The sequence below is a fragment of the Dromaius novaehollandiae genome, chromosome 16 (assembly GCF_036370855.1).
Source record: "Dromaius novaehollandiae isolate bDroNov1 chromosome 16, bDroNov1.hap1, whole genome shotgun sequence".
Lineage (NCBI taxonomy): Eukaryota > Metazoa > Chordata > Aves > Casuariiformes > Dromaiidae > Dromaius > Dromaius novaehollandiae.
This window is the reverse complement of record NC_088113.1, coordinates 3,846,130-3,868,137: the sequence shown is the minus strand read 5'-3', so window position 1 is coordinate 3,868,137 and position 22,008 is coordinate 3,846,130. Positions and strand designations below refer to the sequence as shown.

General features: G+C 58.6%; 1 protein-coding gene across 1 annotated transcript; it reads right to left on the bottom strand.

The window, feature by feature from the left end:
- Nucleotides 1-15,775: 15,775 nt before the first annotated feature.
- On the bottom strand, nucleotides 15,776-21,583 carry LOC135330089 (uncharacterized). The gene is made up of 4 exons (XM_064521292.1): nucleotides 20,853-21,583; nucleotides 20,318-20,441; nucleotides 19,759-19,883; nucleotides 15,776-17,740 (listed from the first exon to the last, which is right to left on the bottom strand). The coding sequence occupies exons 1-4, from the start codon at nucleotides 21,132-21,134 to the stop codon at nucleotides 17,621-17,623; spliced, it is 651 nt and encodes a 216-aa protein (XP_064377362.1). The 5' UTR covers nucleotides 21,135-21,583; the 3' UTR covers nucleotides 15,776-17,620.
- Nucleotides 21,584-22,008: the final 425 nt, after the last annotated feature.

Here is a 22,008-nt window from a genome sequence, read left to right as displayed (position 1 = left end):
TTGGTCAAGAGAAGGCAGAGGAGATGCTCCATCATAGCCTGCTCCCTCAGCTTGCCTCGCTCCGCTTCCTCCCGATTCGGCAGCTCGCATGGCTCCTCCGGCAACAAGCTGCTGCCTCCGCCTGGCCAACAGCCTGGGCTCAGAGGCGTCTGACGGGCTGCATAGCAAACGCTTCCCTAAGCGATCCCAAAGGGTTGCTGCAATCTCTCTGGCCGCCTGTCCGATTTCCTGCTGGAGATCTGGAGGCGATGTCTCTGAAGGCTCTGCCCTTCTCGCACTAGCCAGTATCCTTCCGCTGATGGCCAGGGGAGCCCTCCTTAAAACGTGGACCGCCGGATGCAGCTCTTTCACCCTCTGCAGCACTTCCTCGACCACGCTCTCAGCCAGCTCTTGCAGCTCCTGGGCTTCTGTCGGCGTAGTGCACACCAGCGTAGTCTGGACTTCGTGATGCACTTCTCCCGTTAAGGGCTTCTGTAACAGAAACCAGCAGGAACTGATGAGGGAACGGTGAAGAAAAGGGTAGAGGAGAGGGAGGAGGGTAAGTTGTTGGGCTGGACTCTTTGCGCTCTTCTGCCGTGGGTGCTGCCTGCTCTCACGACACCTCTGCCTCTTCTCTGAGGCTCACTTGCACCTTTTCCAGTGCGCATGTGAAGAAGGCTAGTTTTGAGACCAAGAGAATAGAAAAGCAGTCCTTGTTCCTGGAGCACCCAGCTGCTCCTGTACTTTCCCTGCCAGGCTGTTGCACCGGATGGAGCCAGGCAGCATTTCCCACGCCCCGCTAATGAGACTCGGGCAACAGCAGGCTCTCCTCTAAGCTAACCTTGGAGCTCCTGCAGGAGGGAACTAACCCACGGGTGGCTAAGCACTGGCACTATCGGCCTCAGGGACGCTGCATGTCTGGCTGCTCGCCATACGAGAAACAAGCAACAGGGACCGTGGGGACACGTAGTGCAGCTAAGGGATTGATGCTGAGTAAGGGGAGTCTGAGAGCACAAGAGCCCACCAAGAGTGCCGGGCACACCTGGTCCTGCTCAGCCTGCTGGGGGAGGCGTTTGTCTGCTTCAGGAGCCTCAGGCTTCTCCATGCTCTCCGCAATCATGGCGAGATACCTTTGAAGAGAAACAGAGATGGCTGAAACAGAGCGCCTGCAGCTCTCTTGCCCAGACCACTCCCTGCTCAGCCACTGCCCTCGTCCCGCTCTGGGCTTCCTGGCTCCAGCGCCCCAAACAGCTTCCAGCTGCCTTTGCCAGGCTCCAAACACTGATTGCACCACTCTAGGCACAACCAGCATCTGCTCACGCAGCAATTTGGCGGTCTTCCGTGGAACGCAAGGCTCCAGCCGGCACCTCGCTGAAGGGCCACGGTCCCGCTCCTAGCGCAAGCGTTCCTTGTCCTGTCTCTTACCTGGCCCTCACGTCCCGCTCTGCAGCTCTCCAACTCTCTCGTTGCTCCCACAGCAGCCGCTCTCGCAGGCGAGAAATGTCCATCCCCTGTGGCAGTTCGGGGGCACTCTTCAATTTTGCCAGTTGTTCTCGAAGCCTTTTCTGAAAGTTGACACCGGCTCTCAGCTCCCCTCTGCCACAACACGCTCTCACGCACCTGCGTGTGGAGGCTTCACCCTGGCCCAGAGCAGTACTGTGCTTCAGCCACGCACCCGGGGCGGGAGAGAAGGGCTTGCCTCAGCACTCGCGGCGGGCCCTCGGGCCTGCCTGTGCCCAGCCCCGCGCCCTGCGCTAGCTCAGCACGGAGCCGCGCAGTCGTTTCCATGCCACAAGGCCTGGCACGCCAGCGCAGCCTTCCCCGCTTCTTCAGGTCAGGCCTTGCTGAGAGAAAAGAAGTGAGGCCCCGACCCTCTGCACCGGGAAGCGTGCCTGTGAGCCCTGAGCTGTACGTACTTGTTCTCGACGGTACGTTTTGTCCGCCTCTGTCCTGAGCGTGGCCAGATACTGCCTGTAGTCGTTGAACTCCCGCAGAATGCACACGACCTGCGGTGGGACGAGGGCAGAAATCACCCAAGGCTTGTCACGCTCGCTACGCAGCCTGCCTTGCCAGCAAGAGCGCTAACGCAGCGGGAGCTGCTCCCCTGCACCCCCTGCCCTGCGCAGCGGCTGGGGGCTCTGCTCCCACCCCCGCAGCGGGCAGCAGCGCTCCTCACTCCGCCGCCAGGCCATGCACCCGCTGCTCCGTCGGCGCCCAGGCAGCGCGGCACGGCCCTGGGAGAGCAGGCGTGGGACTTCCCCGAGCAGGCTTTGGGCTCCTGCTGCCCCCAGGGAAAGCAGCGCAGCAGCCCCGCGCCCTCCGCCCACAAGAGGCGGCTGCAGCAAGCGCTCTGGCAACCCTGCCTCCTGGAAACTCTTCTTCTCACCCCCATAGCCAACCTACTTTGCCATCCCTGGTGACGTAACCTCCTCTCTTCAGTCTCCGCAGGTTGTCTTTGCGGTTGTAGTAGGCCTGCAAATGCGGGTCACGCAGACCGTTGTACTCGTTGCTTAGTGAGTGGCAGTGTGGATCGCCCAGATTGAAATAACCAGATGGCTGGTGAAGCTGTAAAACGTACCGTCCACAGCATGAGCAGGGTAGGAGGGATCAGGAAAGAGACAAAGACACTTCAGAGCTTCCTCAGCCCATAGGGTAGCTTCTTCAGCCTCTGAGGTTTAGAGTAATTCCTGGCTCAGCACTTAGCGCAGCTCTGAATTTTACCCAAAGGACAGATTTCGCTACTTGAGAAAAAGCCTGGGGCCTACAGCTTCAGTCTTGGGGTCATCTATTGTTACTGTATGCAAGTGAGGAGCTATTTATGGGGCCATTTGAGAAGATGTCCCATTTCTCCACTAACATTTACTTTTCCTTTTCTGCATCCAGTGTTGCAGTTCTAAGGAGCTCGCCAGAAAGTTTGCATCTACCTATGGTTTCTTTCCTTTGGAAATTCACTGTGATTGCAAAACGAGGCTGTTGTCAGGAGAGCCACAAAACTGTGCTTGTGCAAATAGAAAGTGAGTTTGAATAGCTGATACCAAAAGTCTTTCCCATCATTGTGAAGTCCTAACAAATACCACAGCCACACTGCAGGGCAGAGGAGGGTGGGGAGAAGGCAAGAGAACCACACACCCCCCCCCACCCAAGCAGAAGAGGCATGCAAGCCAAGCAGGAAGAAGTGCAGGAAATCTCCACACCAAAAACTTTTGTCCTGGTGTTTCACAGTTAGCAAATCTCTGCTCCACTGTAAGCAGTCTCCTCAGGGTTAGGCAGTCCTAAGGAGCGCCTTGGCTAACTTTGCCTCCGAGTAGTATCTGTATTGGCAACAGTGTATTGAGGCCTGGAAGGAAAAAGGGACTTCCTCTATTTCCCTAGCAGAGAGGCCATGGCATTGGCATATCCCCAAAGAACTGAAGCAGGAGAAATTTTGACTCTCCTTGATGATGATGGTGAGCCCTCCCATTTCTTCTCCAGGCTGCTCAGTGTATCTGGGCAAGCAGAGGCTGAAAAAGCAGGGACTTTTCCTACTCCTTTCTACTGCTTTTACCTTTTGCCCCAGCTTGCTCCGGTAGAAGACAGGGTTGGAGCCAGGCAGCAAAGGGAGTTTGACCCCGAGCGGCATATCCAGCAGCTCAGGACATCCTGCTCCGAGTTGCTGTCTTCTGCGCCCGGGCTGGAAAGACAGAGACGCTCATGGGCATTCGGGCCACCATCTCTAGAGCCTTCTTGCAGAGCGCTTACCGGAAATGCTCTTTAAGGAGCCCAGACAAGGAGAGTGCAAAGAGTGGCCTATTCCACAGCAGCTCTTTGCTTCATCGCCTCCTTCCCCACAGCTCCAACGCCTGTAAACCAACCCCCTGGGGTCCTTGCACAGCACCCCTCCTACCTGCTGAGCTCGAATCCAGCACGGGCAGAGAGACAGGAGCCCCTGGGAGCCTGCACTGGCATCCCTCTAGGCCTACCACTCTCACTTCCCTCCGCACTGCCCCATGCCCCAGAGCAGCCCGCGCAGTCGCCGGCTCCCAAGCTGAGCCCTCTCCATCCGTCCAGCACGCACCTCGCCCCTCTTCTCCTCTGCACTCAGCAGTCTGTCTACGTCTCGCAGCCCTGCAGCCAGGTAATGCTCCATGGCTCCTCTCGAGAGCCCTCCTGCAGCTGCGACCCTCCACCGGCACCTCTCGCTCCAGCGGCACCCAGCTCCGGTCGCCCCAGCCGGTCTCCCGGCGAGCGGCACGCCCAGAACAATCGCGCATTGTTGCATTGCCGCTTTCCCGCGCCACCGCCCCGCTGCTGCCGGGCCAGCCCGGGGCCGGCCTGCAGCCCTGGCCTGCCCTCGGCTTGCAGGAGAGTTCAAGAGCAAGGCCGACCCAGTCCTTGAGGAGGCTGTGGCAGGCCCTCTGCAGAGCTCTTGACCTTTCCTAAGCACCAAGCAGAGCACCCAAGCTGGTAATCCCCAACCACAGACGTGCCCAGGCAGCGCTGCCAACCAGGCAGCCTGGGAGGTGCCGAACGGTGAAGGCGGAGCCCCAGCATCCCCCCAAAACCACACAAAACTGGAAGGAGACTCAGCCACAGCTGCTGGGAACTCTTCTGCTCAGTAAGGGGAAGGACATCCGCCTTCTGAGAAGAGCAGCCAAAACTAGAGGCCCGTGCAGGCCCGCATGGTGCTGGCAACCTTAGACCTGCCTGGTCATGGCCCAAAGTGGCTCTCAGGATGTGAGCTTCCACTGCACTGGCGGTGCTGCTCTCTACCTGAGGAAGGTCTCTCTGAGCATGGCTGGGCTTTCTCCTTTGAGCAGGAGATGCCGTGATGCTGTCTGTCGGCGGTCATCACCTTCTCCGAGTGTGCCGGGACAGCCTTTCAGCAGGGCAGGCTCACAGGTCGCGTTCCTTCCACGCCAATGTGCCAGGAAGGCAGTGCAGCACTCACTGCTGCCCTACCTGCCTGTGGCTGGCTGAGCAAGGGCTTTCAGAAGCATCCACCCCATGGACATGGGGTGCTGGTGAATGGGAAGGTCTGGCAAAGTGGCAGTGTGCGTGTGCCAGGAGGATGTCTCTAGCAAGGCTGCAGGTGGAAATGGCAGCTGGAGCCGTTCCCTTCCAGAGGTCTCCCTGGCACAAAGCAAAGGGCGCAGGAGCAGCAGCACTGCGGGTCAAGGGGGAGCTCCAGCTGGCTTGGCTCCGCAAAGAGCTTGCCCCCAGCTTCTGCAGGCAGGGCACAGAGGCTGTGCTGAGCACCGCCACCGCCTCAGCCGCACACGAGCCGAGCTGCTGTCAGCTTGAGTCACCAGGCAAAGGGCTGGCCCTGTGCGGGCACGCAGCACAGCAGGTTGAAGAAGCTGCTTTGGGGAAGGTGCAGTCCCTGCCCGCCCGCCAGCTGCAGAACCCAGCACCCGCCATCTGGCAGCACCGCTGCCCCGACACCCTCTCTCCGGGACAAGAGCAGCCCACTGCAGCCTGACACTTCCCAGCCACGGCTGCACCCGCTCTCAAGGCCGACTCCTCCAGCCCCAAGCACATCCCCTGCTGACGGCTGCTGGACGGGTCTCGCTTGCCCAGCAAGCTGCCCCCTGTGCCAGGCTGGCTGAAAGGTTCCCTTGCTGGCAGAGATGAATTCCCACCCCTAGGGGAAGGACACTAGAGCCAAGGAGAGACAGAGCGAGAGATTTCCCCAGTGCCGTAGGGTGTCTCCCTGCCTCTGAGAAAAACCAACCCAAACCAAGCAGCGCAGGGCCCCTGCCTAGCAAACTCCTTGAGGTGAGCCAAGTATTTTCCTGCTCTGGAAACGTGCTGGATTTCATGCAGCAGTGCCCCTGCGAGGCATAGCCCAGCCGTTGGGAAGGGGCTGCACCGAAAGGTGCACGGAGGGTTCTGGGTGGCTCCGAAGCAACCCCAGGGCTCGTGCTGCAGTGGATTTACAGCAGGCATTCGACTGCTGGCCATGGAAATGTTTGCGGCGGCCTCTGAAGCACAGCAGTCTTCCCTCCACTGACACCCTAACGTAGGGGCGGGAGCTGAGCTCGGTAACACAGGTGTGAGGGCAAGTGCTGGGAGCCCCCTTGCCTTCCCTGATGACGCCTTGATAGCCCAGGCCTTCCCAGTCCCCCGCCCCCCACCCTGAGAAAACAAGCCTGCCCTTCCCTCAGGCAGGCGGGTTGGACAGAAACTTGGGCTCCTCTGCCTTGCTAGCCGGGCAGAAGGTGTCGGCCAGCTCTCGGAGGAGTTGCTGGTGACGAAGAGGAAATCGCAAGAGCAGCAAAAGAATACCAGGACGTAAAAGCAGCGCTTGGAAGTAAAGTCTTTATTCTGTGCTGGGGGCGGGGGGGGGGGGGGATAAGAGGAGGAGGGGGCTCCCCTCCCCGGGGGCTCTCTGGCTCTGGGCAGCAGCTGTGCTGGAAGATGCTTAGAGGATCCCAGCTGGAGGGGCTGTGCCACGCGGTGAGGCCTGTTCTCTGCTGACACGCGAGTCGGCACCGTCAGCAGCCCCTGCGGCTCAGAGAGAGCCAGGGAAGGACAGGGGCATACGTGCCACAGAGTGCCGAGCCTTCCCTGGCCCGGCAAAGGCAGCGGGAGTGAGGTGCAGCACAGCCCTCTGCGATGTGCTTCCTGCATGTTCTTCTCCCCACGGATTGTTCAAGAGTCTGAGCAAGCTCCCTGCCTTCACTTGCTGACCGTCACTTCCGAGCACTGGTGTCAGAAGATGATCTGAAGCCTGGCGCCACGAACCTCCTCAGCTCACCCCCCAGCAGCCACCCAGCTAATGCCCTCCCTCAGAACACGCATTACTCCGGCGTGGCCCTCACAAGCTTTCCACGCATGCGTCTCTGCCGGGCTCCTCTCTGGGAAGGGGGCTTTGGAGCTGTTGGAGGGACGGGCTGCCTGGAATACTGCTGGCCCGTGGAGGGGAAGGTGTCTCGCGTGCTCCCTGGCCTCGCTTTAGCTTGGGTTTCTGGCACTGGAGCGCAAGGTCTTGATGGGGGTGCCGAGGGGTAATAGAGGGGCTTCTGCACGCCTTCTGCTGTGCTCTGAGCATCTTGCTGAGAGCTTTGGAGGACAGAGGGGAGGAGATGAGGTGACAGCTCCTCTGCAGACTGTGCTTCTGCCTCTGAAGGCATGACCATTCCGGGGACCATGATAGGTGGGAGCTTCATGCTTGGTTGAGGCGTGTCTAATATTTTAGCGGGGATTTTCTTTTCCGCTGGCCTTAGAAAGCCCTGGCCCGGAGAGCTCTCCTTCCCATCTCTTGGGCTGGGCTGTTTTGCGACCCGCCTTCCACAATGGACTCCTGAAGCCACTGTAGTCAGAGGGGGACCACACCGCTCTAATAGCTGCTCCACTAGCCCACTCTCCTCCGTGCTTTCTTCTGAAGAGTCCTCAAAGGAGCTTGCCTTTGCATGCATTTCTTTTTCTAACTTCCCCTCCTCCTCCTTCTTCAGGGTGTCAAGAGCATCACGGACAATCCTTTCAGCATACGCTTTTAATTCTGTGTGGAGATGCTGAACTTTGCAAATGGCGTTTTGGATGCTACGCCTTGCAAGCGTGCTACTCTCTGGGGATACAGCCGCAAGATTTTGCAAAGGCTGCAACAGGAGGAGAGGAGGGGGAGGAACAGGAAGGGCCAAGCCCCCATCAGTCCCCATCCAGCTGGCTGCTGGGGGAGCACCTGGCCAGTGCTGCCATAGCTCTCCCAGTCCATTGGCTCGGGCTGGTCTCCACCAGCCTGCCCAGCCTGCCCACCTGTCCCCAGAGCCTGAAACAGAGAAGGAGGCGTTTGCAGGGAAGGTCACAACGCCAGCAGGCTCTGGCCCCAGGGCTCCTTGTCCTCCCCCTGCCCGGGGCAGGTGGAGCACAGTGCAGGCAGTGCTATTGCCTGCTCACAGCGGGCACTCTCCCACCAGTTGATCCCTTTCTGAGCTGGAGAGCACTGTGGGCAAGGCGGCAGGCAAAGAGCCGGTTTTGTGCCTGTCACCGGCTACCCAGAGCATCGGGAAGGCTGTTCTCCAGGACACGCCTGGTCCTTCAGCATCTTCCCTGCAGCTGGGAAAGAGCCTGGGAGGTGGCAGGGCCCTTGTTGCCAGCATGGTTCACCGCCTTCGCCTCTCCAGCCGTGGCAGCTGTGCCACTTGCCCGCCAATCCTCTGAGCGGCCAGCTCCTCTGCGGCAGGATGGCAAGTGCCTGTGGCCTTTTTGCCCACCCGGGAGGTCACAGCAACGACGGACTCCCATAAGCACTGCTGAGAGCCCGTCCCCAAGTGCTCCTGCCCAGGAAGTGCTTGCAGGAGGAGGCTGACTGCTTACCTGCAGCCAAAGGCATCGCAGTGTCCTGAGGACGCCTCCTGGCCTACTCTCCCAGGACTTCCTCAACTGACGTGTTTGGGAGGAAGAGGAAGGACCAAGCCCCGATCGGTGCTCGTCCAGCCAGCTGTGGGGGGAGTACCTGGCCAGTGCTGCCATAGCTCTGCCAGTCCATGGGCTCGGGCTGGTCACCAGCAGCCTGCCCGCCGGTCCCCAGAGCCTGAAACAGAGAAGGAGGCGATTGCAGGGAAAGCCACAAAGGCAGCGGGCTCTGGCGCCGGGGCCTGTCTTCCTCCCAGAGCCTTTCCTAGGAGAGCTGCTGTCAGTGGCGCAGTGCCAGAGGCTTCCTGAGCAGACCTGAGCCCAGAGCCAGGGAGAGGGGCTCAGGCGGCAAGCTGCCGAGGGCTGTGCCTCTGGCTCTGGCTCCTGTGCTCTGTCCAGCTTTGCGCCAGCGCCCAAGGCTGGGAGAGCTGCCTGGCCCCTCTGCCAGCAGCCCCGCTGGCTGCTCTCGGAAAGCAGCCCAGGAACAACGGGAAGGGGAAGGGCCAAGCCCCCGTCTGTGCCCGTCCAGCCGGCAGCAGGGGGAATACCTGGCCGCTGCAGCCGTAACTCTCCCAGTCCATGGGTTCTGGCTGGGTGCAGCCTGCCAGGCCGTTGGTGCCCAGAGCCTGCAAGAGAGAAGGAGGCCTTGTCAGGGAAGATCACAAAGGCAGCAGGCTCTGGCACCAGGGCCTCTTGTCCTCTCCCTGCCCGGGAGAGTGCCGGAGGCTTCCCGGGCAGACCTGAGCCCAGAGCCAGGGAGAGGGGCTCAGGCAGCAAGCCCCCGAGGGCTGTGCCGCTCCAGCACCTTGGGTGGCAATGCCCCAGCGCCCGTGCCTGGGAGAGCTCCTAGACACCTCTGGCAGGCTCCCCGCTGGCTGCTCTTGGAAAACCAAGCCCTCACCTGTCCCCGTGCAGCCAGCTGGCTGCGGGGGCAGTACCTGGCCACTGCAGCCGTAGCTCTCCCAGTCCATGGCCTCTGGGATGCCACAGGCAGCCATGCCATCCCTCTCCAAAGCCTGCAAGAGAAAAGGAGGCCTTTGCAGGGAGAGCCCTGAAGCCAGTGGGCTCTGGCCCCAGGGCCTCTTTGCGCCTCCCTGCCCGGGACAGGTGATGCACAGCGCAGGCTGAGCTCGGCCTGCCCGCAGCAGCCTCCCTGCCACGGGCGGTCCCTTTTCCAGGGTGGCGGCAAAGTGGAAACTGGAGAAAAGAGAAAAGGGAAATCTGAGTGGTCTGAGCGCAGTCTGGCCTGCAGTGGTTTTGGGCCCTGCCTTCTGAGCCATCACGCAGGCCCTCCTGTACCCCCGCAGCTCCCCTGCGTCTTCTCCCGAGCATCAGTGGCCTGTGGTGCCGGCCGGCCCAGCTACACACCTGGCCTTGTCGCCCTGTGGCCAGCACTGGAGCCACGGTGGGACGGAGCCTCTGGAAGCAAGGCGACCCGCCTTCCACAATTGACTCCTGAAGCCACTGTAGTCAGAGGGGGACCACACCGCAAATCTGGAGCAAATGCAGTTTCGGAGCATCTTGCCAAGCCCACAAGCTTTTGTGAGTCTGCTGCGAAGCATTAGCGGCAGATAAGGCCTCCTTGGAGATGGATGTCTGGCGAGGGAGCCGAGTCTCCCTCTTCTCTTCCCAGCCTGGGGACACCGCTGACCGTGCAGGGAGGGCGCTGGGCTTCAGCCAGCCCCGGGATACCAGCTGCCACCTCTCCTCGCCTCTCCTCTCCCCCATCCCAGCCGCTGCCGGGCTCCGCGAGGCAGAGGGATTCCTGGAGGCTGCTCCTCCTGGCATCCCGGGGCGCTCCAGCATCCACCGCCGGGCTCCCTGGGGTGCTCAGTACCTGAGCGAGCAAGGGGCAAGCGCGCATGGCTTTGCCGTGGTGAGGTTGGGACGGACCTACCACGGCGTAGGTTGGTGCTGAGCCTATGCACGGAGCCACTGTGGCCTCCAAGGCCGGATTCATCCACCTTGCAGCCACAGGAGCGGTGGAGCTCCACAGGCCCGAGCGGGCAAATTCCCCTCCCGCCTCGTCCGCGCATGGGCCGTGTCCCGTGGCGCCCCAGGCCTGCCCTGGGGAGGTATCGCTCCTGAGACCCTGCACTCCCCGCGAGCCCCCCGAGCCTGGGCGCCAGAGCCGCACTGGGCGCAGCATGGCTGCTGCAAGCCCTGGTGCCCCCGGCCCCTTCCCAAATCGTCCTCCCCGCCTGGGGCTCGAGGCTGCGAGCAGCCGCGGGGCAGCATGGCTGGGGCAGCAGGGAGAGGTGGGCGACGCAGGCGACGCAGGCGGGGCGGAGGGGAGTGGTGGGGAGGTTAAGGCCGTTATAACACGGTGCGGGGGGGGTCTCCAACAGCCGAGGGCTCGCCGGCCAGATGGGGAGCCTCGCCTGCTGCTCCGGGTTTGCCGGCCATGGCCACAAAGGAGGGTCCCCTCGTAGCAGCTGGCCGCGAGGAAGAGGTTAAAGAGACACGTGTCGGGGCAAAGCCCAAGGGTGGGAGACGCAGCCCCGGCTTTTGTCTGGGGGCACTTCCCATCTGACGGGCGAGCAGGTGGGACGGGAGCCCTGCGGCGCACCGCTCGCACCCAGGGCCGCGGCGCTGGGTGGCACCAGGGAGGCCGGGCAGAGGCCGTCTCAGCCGGGCCAGGCCGCCGGCCCTCTCCAGGGGCACAGCTTCAGCTGCGAGGCTTATTCAGCGCTGCGACTGCCTTTGTTGCTTTTGCGGATAATGAATCGCTGTTTTTTTTTGTTTTTTGTTTTGGTCCCCTCTCTGGAAAGAATGGAGACGTCCCCATTGTGCGAAGCCTTCACAGAGGTAGCCAGAGGCCCCTGCCTGGTGCGCAGGACAGGCAGGGACAGAGGAGGGGGCAGAGCCAGCCGTCACGCACTGCCTGGGAATGGGCACAGCCTGGAAAGGGGCACCGCTGTCCCTGCACAGGGACCCCCCGAAGCATCACCGGGCTCAGCCGCACCGTCCTCCCTGGTCCAGCTCGTGGGACCCTCGTGGGCGCAGGGCCGGCGCTGGCGTCAGCTTGCCTCTCGCCTCACTTCTTCATACTAAATGTAGCCCAAACTCCAGGCAATCGTTCAGGGATGGATCTGCTGCAGCAGTGCCGGCATCCCTGGTGCTTCTCCGGGCCAGGCGTGAGCTGGTCGGGGACCGGCGTCCAGTGGAGCCTGTGCACCCTCCAAGAGGCCCCTGGCAGGGTGAGAGTGTCCCCTCTCCCAGGGCTGCCCCTCACCGACCTGTCCGGGCCTCAGGCTGTTGCAGGCAGTACATGTGCACACCCTTGGGTCTGGCAGCCTGAGGAGGGACAGCTGATGTTCACGGCCACTCTGCGCTAGCTACACAGCCCCCGGACCTGAGGAGCTGGAGCTCTCCCAGGTCCAGCAGCCCTTTCCTGACCATCCAAAATACCTGGCAGAGCTCCCAGCTGGCTGTGTCCCAGGGAGCCCTGAGTTTGCCAGGGGAAGGAGGCTTGACTGTCACCAAGATTGACAGGAAACCAGCCAGAGACAAGATGTCCATCTCTGGCCCTGGTCCTGCTGCTGGGATAGGCAGCTGAGAAGACCACTGGGAAGGGGGAAATAGCAGAGGCCGTGTACATACACAAGTCCTCCCACCAAACAAGCTCCAGTTAACTTGTCAGGCCACAAAAAAGAGCTTTGTACTGCCAGGTGGAAGGGGGCACTCGGGAAGGAAGAGCTCAGCCCACGGCAAAGTGGGGGACGGGGGGAGGCATTTGGGACCTCTGTGTCAGTTCCTGGACAGACACACCAAGAAGGAGGGTAAGGATGTGGGCTCCTAACCAGTGCTGTGTTGCCTTGGGACCATGTCTGTATTGTCATGTACAAATTACATGGCTGTAAAGCACCCATGCTCCCCTCTGGCTACAGACAGGGTGGGTAGCCAAGCAGAAGCTTGGTCTCTAGTCTGTGGCACCCAGCGGGCCGGGTCAGGCCATGCTGGGCCTGGCAGCCCTCGGGCGGGGTGTGCAGAAGATGCCCAGCATTGCACACGGTGCTGAAGCCGAACACCCCCCCGCACACAACAGGCCTCCACTTGCTGTAGAATAGCTCTTTGCTGGCACCTGCTGTCAGCTTTAAATTATGCATTTGCCTTTTCCCACAGTGCATCAGCAGCAAGAGGTCAATCCAGCAGCACCTGGTGTGGCAAGAGCAAGGGCAGTGCATCTGGGGCTTCCCTCAGCTGCTCTGCACCCCAGGACCACGGCTTGGCCCCAGCTCTGCAGCTGTGCCTGTGCCCGGAGGACGATGCTGCCAGGCTGGGATGCATCCTGCCATCCCACAGTACCCCAACAGGATGAGAAGAGCAGACGTGGTGACAGTAACCAGGGCCAGCTGACACTTTGGCGGTTGCCAGCACGGCCATAGCGACGAGGCAGGTCATGGGCAAGGCAAGGGCAGGATCAAGGAGGTCGTGCACAGCTCCCCCCCCCCGCCGCGTAGCTCAGGCAAGGTCCGTGGGGAAGGGTCAGAGATTAAATGAGGCTCTGGAGCCTGTGGGAGGAGGATGCATTGGTGGAGACACCCCGGAGGCATCCCACAGCTGTTTCTCACACCCTTAGCAGTTTCTGCAGCAGCCTGCCCCGCGCTTACCCAGCGTGCCGTACCGGAGCAGACCCTGGGCACCGGGCACCACGACTGCTGCAGGGGGAAGCTGCAGCGCCTCATGGTTATGGGCTCACCAGAGCAGCTACAGCCTGGGGTCACTAGTCCAGATTTGCTCCGCAGCATTTCTCCAGACGAACCCTGACACAAATAACTTGATCCAGAGCTACTCCTCACCCCACACGTGGGAAGGAGAAATGGTCCCTTGGAGGGTGGGTCAGCACCAGCAAGCCCACCAGCCACGACACAACAGCAGCAGCTATTGAGGCACCATCAGCAGCACCCTGCCAGAGCCATAGCCCAGCTTGTGCCTGAGCATGGGCCAAACACCTGCTGGAAAGGTGAATCCCAAGGCAAAATTTAATTTACAAAACTGACGCTGAAGGGTCTTTTCTTCCAGATGCGGAGGAGCATCCTTCAGGGCCCATAAACAACCTTTTCCTAGGACATGAGGGTCTTCCTGCCCGTCCTGCCCCCCTGCTCTGAGAAGCCCCACGTTGGCAGCAGAAGACTTTTCCTCCAGTGTTTCCCACTGGGCCTGGGAACTAAATATTGCAGCCAGCTGCTCTAATACTTCTGCTCTCTTAAAGCTTCAAGTAACATCCATCAAGATCTCCTCTTGCTCCAGGACAACCTCAGTGCTGCCATGTTCATAGGCCGTTGGAAAGACAATGTGGCAGCTGAAAGAAGTGACATTTATTGAAGCTTTATTTGCTGAGTTAAAAAAAGTCCATGGGACCTGCGAGTGCTGAGACACCACCAGCTCCCCGCGGAGGGGGAGCTGGCATTTCCCACAGGCATCCCGGCTGCATGCAGAAGCCAGGAGGGCAGCTGGCCTGCCCATGCATCACCCAGCGCTGGCCTGTCCTCCCCCGGGGGCTCGGGTAAGAGGGTGGGTAACTGGCACAAGGGGGGCTGCAGGCAGCAGATCACTCCAGGCCCATGGGGACAGGGTGGCTCGCTCGTGGGGGCGAGGAGGCTGGGCTGAGCAGGGCAGGGTATTGGGGTAGCGGCTTTCAGCCTGCAGCTTTCTTTTTTTCTTTTTTTCTTTCTTTTTTTTTTGCAGGTCTCTCCGCCGGCCAGACTGCCAGTGGCTCTGCATTTGCAAGGCAGGAGGATTTTGCCTTTCCCCTGGCCCAGCCTGCAAGCACGCGTGGCCATTTGCCTCTCCCCTCTGCACTCACAGCCCACTCCAGGGCTAGTGCAATGTCCCTAGCAGACATGTGAGGCGCAATAGATGCTGGGCCTGGAGCAGACAGGAACAGGGCTAGGGTGGGAGGGTTTTGCTACGTCTAAACAAAGCATCTCTGAGGTCAAACACCTTGGCAGGCAGCATGCGCCCTGGCACCTGCCAGTCTTAGAGAAGGAAGCCGCCTGTGCCCATGGGAAAGGCCACGTCACCGGTGTTTGCCAGCAGATAACGCCCCCGAGCCAGCGAGCACCCGCGTGTTGCCTGTGCAGCTGGGAAGCGTGATTTCAGTGCCTGCGCTTCTTGCAGGGCCATGCCCATTTTGACTGCCCATGAGCTCGGAAGTGCCAGGGCTTGAAACACCGGGGTTCAGATCCTGCCCTGCTGTGTTTGTCCTGACTTCTGCACTTCTGTCTTGACTTCAGTATCAGGCTGAGCTGGGCTGGGAGGAGGACCCAGGCCGGGAGCAGAGCTGCACTGACGCTCCCAGCCTGAGTTATTGCTCTCAGCCAGTGGAAAACATACTCTCTTTGCTGGGTCTGGAGCTGTCCCATGTCTGCAAGGTTGCTCCCAGCTGCAGCAGCCTCCAGGAGCCAGGAGAAATGAGGGCAGCTGTGGCTTCGCCTTCAGCCAGCTGCTGAGAGCCGAGGGGCTGCTGCGAATAACGCGTCTGTGCTGCCAGCCCAGGGTGATCGTCGCTGTGGGACAGCCGGGCTGCTCTCCCCGGGGAGGCACTGCCCAGGCAGCAAAGGGGAGCGGGCCAAGCCCTGGCTGCGGTGGCACAGACCCTTCAGCATCCCGCACCCAGCCGGGACCTGCATCACCTCGCTCTGTGTCTCAGTTTCTCCACGAGCACGGTGTGGGTGGGCGGCTCCTGGCCAGAGGGGAATGCTGCACCCATGGGAGCTGCGCCCACGGGAGCCAGGGGATGAGCAAAATCATCCGCTAATGTCTCCAGGAGGCAGTTCCCAGCCCAGCTCTAGACTCTGTGCCATCCAAGGGTACCTCTCCTCACCTCTCTGTGCTAAAGTTAAAGCTAGGACCCCACCACAACACTGGGCTCCAGAGAGCCGTTTCCGAACAAAGAGGAGCGTTTCTCCCGGCAGAGAGGCAGACGGCCCTCAGCATAGCTGGAGAAGCCATAAGCACCTGCGAGCAGTGTTTAAACAGAGGAGGCAGCCAGTGCTTTTTTCGGCTGGGTTTAACCCCTTTGCACCAGGGCCTTGTCTCAAGGGACTGCCACGTGCTGGGGGAGCTGGAGCGGCAAGTTGGCCCTGGGCTGCTCAGGCAAAACTGGGGCTGCTCCCTGTGCGGGCTGGGGGCTGCTCCCTGCCTCCCACTGCTAGCGAGGGCATTTGCCCTGAGCCCATGCGTCTCCGAGGCCGTGCTGGGCAGGGCCTGGCAGGAAAGCAACAGCACTATCGTTTGCAAGATGCTGATTAGCCACAACACTGGGGTCTCACGCCCATTCCCCAAGAGGCCAGCGGGGCTAATCAACCCAGCATAAATTGCAGACATGACAGTAGATTTTACAGTCTGCAATTCATGTGCTGACTTTTATGTTTAACTTATGTCAACTACATCACCCGAGGGGCTGACTGAAGTCCTTGCCGTTGATGTCACTTGGTTGTAGAGCAGATGTATAGCATGCAGTAAATATTTGGGTTTAATGTGTAAAGTTTCACTGATGTGCAGGCCAAGAAATAGTCTTCCAGAAGATTAACAGCTTCACTTAAGCAAAGAGTAACTGTTAGAATTGCTGGATTTCATAGTCAGTGATTCACTGGCAGAAAGGATGGGATGGACTCCAGCACAGGTATGTCGCAGCACTCAACTCTTGCCTTTCCCAAAGCTGTTTTACTGCCCAAGGGCTACTTTTTCCCATCCTGTCCCTTGTTCTTCATTAGAAATTATCCTACCTTGATAGCCTAAGTCCTGCAGTGTGGTAGCAAAAGTCTTTGCACACCAGGAGAGTCCAGGTGACTGTGACTTTCTTGTAGGGATGTTGTAAGAGGAGAACCCAGACTGAGAAGGAAGAAACTTTGCAAGAACAAATTACATCCTAGAGCAAAGAGAAAGTGCTGTCAAGTTAAGAGAGTGATAGATTTCAGTGATTTTAAGATCAGGCAATACCATTTCGCTGCATCTCCTGTATAACAAAGGATGAATCAGTCAGTCAACCATATATTGCACATCTGAATCTCTTCAGCCATTTCCCTCTCCATCCATTTCAGCATTTTCCCAGGGCTTAGCCCTGCACCGTAGGGATGGTGACATGCCCACCGATGCCAGGTCGGGCAGACCGGGCTTGCAATACGCATCGGTGTAATCCTGGGGACGGCGTGCCACCAGCCTTGCTCGTCCTCTGCAACAGCCCAGTCTCCGTAAGGAAGGGGCTGCTAATCAGAGGGGGCGCAAGCAAGCGGGATCAGTGATGGGAAAGGTGGTGACTGATGCTGCTCTCTCCCCCTCCTCGCTCTGCCAGGACCCTCATGTAAAGCCACACCAGGTTTGGGGAGCTCTGGCTGAGAAGCCTGGCAGCAAATGCCCAGCACAGCTGGGGCTGGATCCCTCCTGGGGTGTACGTCTGTCTGTGTGTCTGTGTGTCCGCATCCTCTGTGCCCAGCTCATTCCCACCCCTGGCCCCGCTGCTGCCGACAGCCCCCGGCAGCCCCTCGGCCGCCCTCCCTGATTCCCGCGGAGCTGCCCGGGGAGAGCCGGCGGTGCCTCTGCACAGCAGCCCTCACCTGGGCGCTGAGCACTAATTAGTGCCTGAATAGACACAGCACCGCAGGAAGCCCGATGGATTGTTATCCGGATGCTTGCAGCCTGGGAATCTTGTTCCACACTCTGAACATGAGCTCTTAAGGTCTTTTATTTTTTCAGAAGGGATTAATTTAATTAATGCAACTAACAAAACGTCTAACTGCGCTCTGTAAGTAGACCTGCAGGCTTTGTCACAGCTCCTGTCTATGCCAAGAAATGAGTCTAATAATAGCTGCTTAACGATGAAGTTCAGGGGACCAGAGAGATTATGCAGAGAAAATGCCAGGACAGGCTCAAGCAGGGGATGGAAATCAGCTGTGAAAGTAGCATCAGAAGGTCTCAACAGGACTCTGAGAGACTGCTGCTGGAAGGAGCTCCTCAGCAGCCCCAGATACGGCTTTTATCGAACAGGAGAGACACACAGCTCAACAAAACCCGGCTTGCGAAAGGCTAAGGAGCCCATTAGCTACCAGCAAGCAGTCTTTGGCTTTGCTGCCGCAGGAGGGTAACGTGGTCGTACACGCGCGCACGTGTGGGCTGTGGGAAGGGGCCAGTAGATCATCCTAAGCCATACAGCTTACGGATTTTATGTGTGGCCCAGCTGTCCCACGCGGGAATCTGGACAGTTGCTTCAGAAATGCTGGAAATCAGTGTGCTATACAGGCACGCAGTCACACGTGCTCGCTGAAAGGTAAAACACACACAGCCACAGCAGCAGAGCAGCGTCTCAGCACCCAGCCTGCAGCTTCTCTCGCTCCTGGTCCTCTTCCCCCTCACACTGGTTTTGCTGTCGGTGAGGAGCTCCAAGCTGGGCCTCTGCCACTGACGCACGAACGCTTCTCTGTTTCTGTGAATCAGATTTTTTCAAACAACCCCCTACTCCAGTTCATCAAAAAAGTCCTGACTAAGGATGCTGACCTGCCTGGAAGCGCGCAACTCACTTGCACGTGCCAGGCAGCCCCGACTCGGGCCCCACCCAGGCCCCTGGCCCAGAGCCAAGGCATGAGTCAATCAAGCTCCCGGCCGTTTGTCCTTCCTGCAGGACATCGCGGCAGTTATTCCCACGACGTCTCGCCGTGTGTCAAATAGAGCTGCAGGCCGGGACGCCTCCAGCGCTGGGTGCTTCTCCCATAGCTCACCACATGCCTGGGACTTGCATTGGGGTCCTAGAAATGTGGGAGTCTCCTGCCTGAGAAAGGATGGGCTTCAGAGTGTGCCCAGGGGGGAGCATGCCATCCCAAAAGCGTGAACCCCCCGCAGAGCATCCCAGCGTGTCCGTCCTCCCAGTACTGCAGCACCTCTCACCTGACCCCAGCCACACTGAGGAGACACCAAACGATCTGAGTCTTCGGAGATTAAAGCCCAGACCCTGAACGCTGTGTCAATCTACCTGCTGCTCCCTCTCGATACCCTGCTGACCTATCCAACACCCAAGCTGGGCCTCCAGAGTTAGGACCCACATGATGGGTCCTACCGTATCATTTCCTCAGGCCCTTTGAAGAACGGAGGGCCCTGGTTGGGGAGGTATAGTGGGGCTTCCCTCAGCTGCTCTGCACCCCAGGACCACGGCTTGGCCCCAGCTCTGCAGCTGTGCCTGTGCCAGGAGGACGATGCTGCCGGGCTGGGATGCATCCTGCCATCCCACAGTACCCCAACAGGATGAGAAGAGCAGACATGGTTGTTAAAGAATAGCGAACTGAAACTGTCTAGAGGTAGCCGCTTAGCACAACTTCTATAAGACTTGCTTAGCATGAGTAGCTAAATTTGCTGAAGCCTTAGGCCACACTTAGATAAAATAATGAACTTTTACTTAGTCCAGTAAGAAAAGGGCCTCAGAGCTGGTTCAAACTAGGAAGATAAGGAAGTTACAAGTAGTCTGCATTCCTGCCTCTCACACTCCGAAAGGGAGGGTGTCAAGGCTTTGAAAGAAGACCAGTGCAGGGCATTAGGACCTTGAGGGACAAAGCCTCAGCTCACTGCTGGGGCAGTGTTAATTGTTATGATTTAGAATCACCTCCTCCTCAGGACCTTAAGACACAACAGTAAGACCCAACAAAAACAGAGGTACAACCATCATCAGAGACCGCAAAAAACAAAAATAAGGAGAAAAACAGCTTACCTCAGAATGACAATGAGACCCAATGAGGAGCAGGAGACCCCAGGCCAAAAAATTACTATTGGTCTAACTATCGCGTGAGGGGTGGGAAATGTAAGTTGAAAAAACTGTAATTGCCCAGGATTTGTTTATGTTAGGGTCCCTCTTAGGGGGCACCCAGCTCGAGCTGTAATTATGGCACGCGCGTGATTAAAATTTAATTTGTTTTGATTTGGCTCTGAACTTTACTTGCGGGAACCTAGGGTCGAGCCCTGTTATGGTGGCCAACAAGCCTAATTTCCATAACAGTGGTGACAGTAACCAGGGCCAGCTGACACTTTGGCAGTTGCCAGCAAGCCCATAGCGACGAGGCAGGTCACGGACAAGCCAGGAAATCAGGTGGGCAAGGCAAGGGCAGAATCAGCAAGGTCGGGCACAGGCCCCCTGTGGCGTAGCTCAGGCAAGGTCCGTGGGGAAGGGTCAGAGATTAAATGAGGCTCCGGAGCCTGTGGGCGCAGGATGTGTTGGTGGAGACACCCCGGAGGCATCCCGCAGCTCTTTCTCATTTGGGTGCTTTGAGAATAAAGCCCTTCCACCAGGAAGCTAGAGGAGTGAACTAAGTATGGGGCAGGGGGCAGTGATGGTGAGGCAGGAAAGGCTCAGGATAAAGAGAAGAAAGTCTTCTGAACCCTATCAGTGGGTACCCCTAAACCATGTCAGAGCATGACAGCTGCTATCTTCTGAGATGTAGGGGGATGCTGATGTCATACCTGCAAAAATCTTCTGCTCTCTTTCAAGTCAGAGTCATTGTCTTCTTCAGAGGCTCCTGAAGAGAGGGATGTTCTTGTCTCAGGACAGAGACACAGCTGTCTAGAAGAATCCTCTGTACTGCCTTCTGCAAGAAGAAACAACCAGCCACCAATGAGTAACTTCTAAGCCTGCAGTTCTACCTTGGCAAGAGGGTACAGAAAGCTAAGCGAGACATCATCCCTCAGCTAGAAAGTCTTCCTGTTGTGAGTATGACTGATGCTCATCACTTGCTTAGAGACATTACCCTTTGGAAACCTCCTCTGTCTGCTGTTTAATCTTGTCGTGAACTCTGGTCAGCACACAGGCTCCAGCCCTCCCCACTGTTTCCCCTCAGGTGCTGTGACGGGGGCCAGCAAAGCAGCCATGGCTCTGTTAGGCTAGAGCTCTTCTCTTGGAGCCTCCTGTAAAAGACTTCTGAACTAGAGGAAAGGGGAGGTTTGAGAAGGAAGGAGAGCACTGCCTGCAGTCCTGGGAGGGAAGACAGAGGCTTCGGGCACTGCAGTCCAGACGTGTATATACCTTGGTTTTCAGTGTCTTGGTCCTCCTGCAATGGCTCACTCAAGCTGTCTTCAGGACTCTGAAGTTCCTGACGAGCAGGCTCTTGGGAGCTCAGCAGCTTGCTGCTGGACAGAGTTTCTTCTTCCTGAAGAGTTAAGAAATGCATTAAAGAATAAGCTTCACGACACAACAAAAACAGGCAGGAATTGTGATTCAGCCCCCAAATTTCTTCATCTTCAGGATTAGGACATGGTGCACACTGGAACAGCTGGCTCCAAGACAAGCTGAATTCCTGGGGAGTGGTCTCAGCCGGAGGTGGAAATAAGTGCCCCGCAGGTCAGGAAGCCAGACCCCTCCTAATTGTTCAAGACAGAGACTCCCAGGCTGAGAAGATCCCTTCCTAGTTGCCAGGGGATTTCTCAGGAGACACTCTGACAACCCACTATGCGTCACGAGCCGAGAGAGGCTGTGTGTGCGGCAGCGCCCTCCCAGCAGTCCTGAGCGCCAATGCGCTGCCGCAAAGGAGAGCCACCACATCCACCCAGCTCCTACTCACAGGTCTCCCCTCAACAGCTGTCTGAGTAGCATCTTTTTCCTGAGATGAGGTGCTTTGGCATGTGGAACTATCCATGACCTTCGAGCTCTCCCGGGAGACCCCTGAAGTACACAGAGGTCTTCTGGTCTTCTTCCCATCAACTGAAGACTGATTGGTCTGTTCAGTTCCTACAGGGAAAAGTAAGTAAAATTCCCATTTGTGAATGTTCTCCATGGCAAAGAGTGTTGGCCACCGGGCTAAGTAAGAGTTTCCTGCTCTGAGAGCACAAATGGAAGAGCCCATGAACAACGTTCACAAGAGGGTCTGCCTGAATGAACGCCTCACAAAAGACAGAGCTGCTGCGAGTTATGCGGATTTTTATCATCAGCAAGCACGAAGGACGTGTTTCACAGCTGACAGCAGACACACTGAGTGCTATTGACATGACTGTGTAAATCTGCATGTACTGGGTAACCTGTGTTACTACCATGCATTCCTTTCTAAAGCAGTGTCTTCGCTTGAGCTGTTCCGGGTGCCTGGGTGTCTCTTCTTTCCCAGCTGCTGCTGTTCTGGCTCAGCCTGCTGGGGGAGGCATTTGATCTCTTCAAGAGCCTCAAGCTTCTCCATCCTCTGCACAATCATGGCAAGAAACCTTCAGACAAATAGAGAGGGCTGAAACAGAGCGCCTGCAGCTCTCTTGCCCAGACCACTCCCTGCTCAGCCACTGTCCTCGTCCCGCTCTGGGCTTCCTGGCTCCAGCGCCCCAAACAGCTTCCAGCTGCCTTTGCCAGGCTCCAAACACTGATTGCACCACTCTAGGCACAACCAGCATCTGCTCGCGCAGCAATTTGGCGGTCTTCCGTGGAACGCAAGGCTCCAGCCGGCACCTCGCTGAAGGGCCACGGTCCCGCTCCTAGCGCAAGCGTTCCTTGTCCTGTCTCTTACCTGGCCCTCACGTCCCGCTCTGCAGCTCTCCAACTCTCTCGTTGCTCCCACAGCAGCCGCTCTCGCAGGCGAGAAATGTCCATCCCCTGTGGCAGTTCGGGGGCACTCTTCAATTTTGCCAGTTGTTCTCGAAGCCTTTTCTGAAAGTTGACACCGGCTCTCAGCTCCCCTCTGCCACAACACGCTCTCACGCACCTGCGTGTGGAGGCTTCACCCTGGCCCAGAGCAGCGC